The following is a 4961-nucleotide window of genomic DNA, read 5'->3' as shown; positions in this document are numbered from 1 at the left end:
CTGATGTTCAGAGGTCAGAGGCTGAGAAATGGAGAAAAGGGAAAACTAAGGCCGAAGAAGACCTAAACAGCTTGAAGACGGACTATAAGAAGCTGCGCCTATCTATGAGGACTGCGGGTTTAGGTAAGACTTTCGAACAATGGCGCCACGAAATTTGAAAAGAAAAAGCCAATACCGATCGGTGGGAAAAAATTTTTCCAGAAGCTCAATCACGAAATGAAGATTTGGAGAAAAGCCTGTCGGTAAGTAGAAATGAGTGAGGGGAATTAAGTGCTAGAGTGGTAGAACTCGAGAAGTCTCTGCATCAGTACCGAAACCGCAACACTGCAATAGAGTTGAGGGCAAGCTTGAGCAAGATAGAAGAAATAAAAGGAAGGATAGAAGAGTTAGAAGCGTCACTGCAGAACTGCGAGATGCAGATCCAGTTTTTCGAGGCAAACGAGGATCGTTGGAAAGAGCAGCTTCACCATGCGCAAGACCAAGTCAGAAACAGAGATTACCTTATGGGGGAAGCTATAACCCAGATTCGAGAAGTAGCAGACTACTTGCAAACTTTAGCGGTTCAAGCGGACACACTGAGCGTGAAGTATGAGTTGGAGTCAGACTGCGGACAAGAGCTGGCCTTGTTGCTTAGAAAAATTAGGACTTTGAGTGTTAGAGCGAGATGTTATCTGTAATTCGACCTTATGTAAAAGATTTTATTTTCAAAGTGAAATTTTCTAAGGGCAATTGAATCAAAATTGATGCCTCCTTTGCATTCATGCATTTGCATTACATCATATCATCATGCATTAAAGGCCATAAGAGTTTTCTAATTAATTAAAAATTATTTCAGTAACCTGGAAACCAACGAAAACCAACCAACCACGTACCCTACGGTACAAGAAAAAAATCAATGGATAAGAAACTCGAGAAATTAGAGCAAATGCAAAAGGACATGCAAGAACAAATGCAGTCTCAGATGGAAGAGCAGCTAGCCAAAATTCAACGAGGGATGAAGGAGCAAATAATGGAGTCTCAGAGAGAGATGACGTCCCAGTTATCCAAATTACTGTTGAGAGCAAATAATGAAGATCTCCAATACCCCTCTGGCTTTACTCTAATGCATATACCGATGAAGCCCGAGATTAACCTACAAAAACCATCGATCACAATCATGGCCCAGCAAGTTCAGGTTGGAGCTTCAATTTCGATGAACTTCTAAACCGGCTCAGGCTCTAACTTTGTCAACAAGTCGAACTATCCGCCTATTCCCGACTTGGATGAAGTGGCTGAAGAGGAAAAGGTAAGGATGGATTCGCAAAAACAATTAGAAGAACGGTGTAGATGGCTTGAAGAGAAATTTAAAGTCATGGAGAGCGCGGATCATCATCAAGGGATTGATGCCAAGGATCTGAGCCTGATCCCAGATTTAGTCTTCCCCCCTAAATTCAAAATGCCTGAATTCGAGAAATACAATGGAACAAGTTGCCTTGAAGTCCACATCACCATGTTTTGCAGGCGAATGACGGGATATGTTAACAATGACCAGCTACTAATCCACTGCTTTCAAGATAGTCTGGTTGGAGCAGCGTCTAAGTGGTACAACCAACTGAGTCGAGCCAAGATTAACTCATGGAAGAACCTGGCTCAGGCCTTTATGAAGCAATACAATCATGTGACGGACATGACCCCCGACAAGATCACTCTCCAGAATATAGAAAAAAAGTCAAATGAAAGTCTCAGACAGTATGCACAAAGGTGGAGAGAGGTGGCCATCCAAGTTCAGCCACCACTTCTAGAAAAAGAGACAACAATACTCTTTATTAACACCTTGAAAGCCCCTTTTATCACTCATATGTTGGGAAGCGCCACCAAGAGCTTCTCTGACATAGTGATGACGGGAGAAATGATCGAAAATGCTGTAAGGAGCGGCAAGATAGAATTGGGAGAGAGTGCTAAGAAGTCAGTCCCGAGGAAAAGGGATAATGAAGTGAACAACACGAGCACATTCAACAAGGGGCAGTCCAAATCATTTACCGTAAATCAACCCAAAATGGTAACCACCAATCAACAAAGCCCTGAATCCAATGCAAGGAAGAACACAGAAAGGCCACAATTCACCCCTATACCTATGACGTATAGGGAGTTGTACCAGAACCTGTTCAACACTCATGTGGTATCCCTTAACTACCTGGAGCCACTGCAGCCCCCGTATCCCAAATGGTATGACACAAACGCCCAATATGAATACCATGCGGGAATTACCGGGCATTCAATCGAAAATTACACTGCATTCAAGAAAGTGGTCGAAAGACTCATTAAGGTGGGAATCGTGAGATTTGATGACTTAGCCATGCCCAATGTAGCAGGAAACCCACTCCCCAATCACACCGATCAAGGAGTGAACGGGATAAGCGAAGGAAAAAATAAGAAGATTAAGTGTAAGGTTGCGAAAGTCAAGACTCCGTTGAGACAAGTGCGGAGGGAGATGGTCATGAGAGGTTTGATAGCGTTGGATTTGGGAAGAGAATCCAAAGAAGAGATGAACTACTGCGAGTTCCACAATGAGGTGGGGCATGAAATCCAAAAGTGTGTGGAGTTCAGGGCCCTAGTGCAGAACATGATGAACAATAAGGAAATAGAATTCTATGAAGAGACTAAAAACCCCGTAGAGGGAGACATATGTGCGTCGGAGGGAGAGTCGACGGTACAAAATCAAACAGTTAACTACCCCGTGGTTATCATATCGAGACCCAAAAATAATGAAGCTAGAGTTCAACTACCACCAAGGGTCATAATCCAAATACCTACAGTCTTTCCTTACAAAGATAGCAAAAGGGTCCAATGGAATTATAATTGTAATGTGACAATTCCGGGGAAGCAAAGCCTGGTCGACACTTTAAAAGAGGACCAAGATAGGGGCTCCTATACACGTAGTGGGAGACGTTACAATACAACGAGTGAGAAGGCACAGCCCGTAAAAGGAAAAGCCCTAGTGGTCGAAGGGCTGAAGGAAAAAGCGACCAAATCTGAACTTCCTGCCAATGAGCTAGTTAACGAAGAAGAGGCTAAGGAGTTTTTAAAATTCCTAAAGCATAGTGAATACAGCATGGTGGAACAGCTACGTAAACAACCAGCTCGTATCTCAGTGCTGGCCTTACTTCTAAGCTCGGAAGTTTATCGCAGCGCGCTAATAAAGGTCTTAAATGAAACGTATGTTGCCAATGATATCTTCGTTAACAAACTGGACCGATTGGTTAGTAACATAAGTGCCGACAATTATATCTTCTTCAATGAAGATGAGATACCACCCGATGGCATGGGGTCGACTAAAGCATTGCACATTACCACGCGCTATAAAGGGTATACGCTGCCAGACGTACTGATTGACAACGGATCGGCTTTGAACATCCTGCCATTGACCACACTAAACAGATTACCTGTAGGCAGCTCTCACATGAAGGAGTGTCAGAACATAGTGAAGGCATTTGACGGCACGGAGAGAAATGTGATGGGCAGAATCGAGGTACCTCTTCAGATTGGGCCAAACATATATGAGGTGGATTTCTTTGTAATGGATATCAAGCCCTCATATAATTGCTTATTGGGGAGGCCTTGGATACATTCAGTTGGGGCAGTGCCTTCTTCGTTACATCAAAAGTTGAAGCTGGTATCAGAGGGGAGGTTGATAACGATCAATGCTGAAGAGGATATCATTGCAACTGTGAGCAATAATGCGTCCTATTTAGAGACAGATGACGAAGCAATCGAATGTTCATTTCGATCTTTAAAATTTGTTAATGTAACCTTCATCGCCGAGGGAAGCAAAATTCTGGTGCCAAAATTGTCCAAAACCACGAATATGAGCCTCCAGTTAACGATTGGAAAATGAGCCCTACCCGGAAGAGGACTTGGGAGACATCTGCAAGGAAGGGTTGAAACGCCAATACCGAAAGACAAGAGAGACCGCTTCAGTTTAGGATTTAAGTCGGATGCGAAACAAAGGAGAAGGGAGCTGGGAAAGAAGCAAGAAAGAAGAAGAACTTGATTAACGGAGGAGGAAATCAAGTGGGAACCAATGACATTCCCCCATATATCAAAAACATTTGTATCCGGGGGAATCATTCATCCCGAGAGAGACATACCAATGATGAGAGCTATAGAAGAAAGGCTGGAAAGCTTGAACATCAACGTCATATGCGAAGAGGAGACTGGAGGAGAGAATTTGTCGGGCATTTGCCTCTGCACGCCTGGATGTGTTCTGGACAACTGACTGCGGAAGAGATTCCTGTAGCTTTTAGAATGGATTCAGAGTAATGTCCAAAACACACTTATTGCTCTAAGCCTAGGAGTAATAAGAATCTTTTATGAAATAGGCCGATGTTTAAAAATGACATTTCAAGAAAATGCACGGTTATTATCATTTTTGAGCAAATGTTATCTCGTCCTTTCAATTCCATTCATAAGCATACAAATGATTACTTTCGAATTCTTTTATTCTTGAAATATTCTTCTAAATATTCTTTCATTCGTCATTCATAATCATATCACGCAAATAAATGTTTCGAATTCTTTTGATTCTTTGTATCTGCGTTCGTCCTCATAACAGGTCCCCAGATATTAATAATACGAGTGACACTGCTAGCGACTTAGAATTTCCTTTCGAGCAAGATGTGTGTATGGATGATTATCAGGATTTTGAAGATGACCAAGGCTGTAACCTATCTCCTGATTTGTTGAGGATGGTAGAACAAGATGAAAAACAAATCCTACCTCACAAAGAATCAGTCGAAATTGTGAGCTTAGGAGAAGGACAAGAGGTAAAGATCGGAACATGTATTACTGCGGAGATGAAGCGAGACCTTATTGAATTACTTCAAGAATTCAAAGATGTCTTCGCATGGTCATACCAAGATATGCCCGGGTTGGAAACTGACATCGTGGTGCACCGACTCCCCATAAAAGAAGAGTGTAAGCTT

General features: G+C 42.6%; 1 protein-coding gene across 1 annotated transcript; it reads left to right on the top strand.

Annotated features, from left to right (window-relative positions):
* Positions 1 to 895: 895 nt before the first annotated feature.
* On the top strand, positions 896 to 4299 carry LOC128285384 (uncharacterized). Its single transcript, XM_053022889.1, has 3 exons — positions 896 to 1174; positions 1235 to 3817; positions 3988 to 4299. Exons 1-3 carry the CDS (start codon positions 896 to 898, stop codon positions 4297 to 4299), a joined length of 3174 nt encoding a protein of 1057 aa, XP_052878849.1.
* Positions 4300 to 4961: the final 662 nt, after the last annotated feature.

This window comes from Gossypium arboreum, chromosome 12, assembly GCF_025698485.1.
Source record: "Gossypium arboreum isolate Shixiya-1 chromosome 12, ASM2569848v2, whole genome shotgun sequence".
NCBI classification, from domain to species: Eukaryota; Viridiplantae; Streptophyta; class Magnoliopsida; order Malvales; family Malvaceae; genus Gossypium; species Gossypium arboreum.
Note: the sequence above shows the minus strand (reverse complement) of the source record. Positions and strands in the feature narration are given on the sequence as shown.

What these genes read in the sequence shown, in the direction of transcription:
- LOC128285384 (XM_053022889.1), top strand. Translation starts at nt 896, where the DNA reads ATGGATAAGAAACTCGAGAAATTAGAGCAAATGCAAAAGGACATGCAA. An exon ending in TCATGGCCCAGCAAGTTCAG is followed by an intron (nt 1,175 to 1,234) that starts GTTGGAGCTTCA and finishes TTTGTCAACAAG; the next exon opens with TCGAACTATCCGCCTATTCC. An exon ending in CCGAGGGAAGCAAAATTCTG is followed by an intron (nt 3,818 to 3,987) that starts GTGCCAAAATTG and finishes TGCGAAACAAAG; the next exon opens with GAGAAGGGAGCTGGGAAAGA.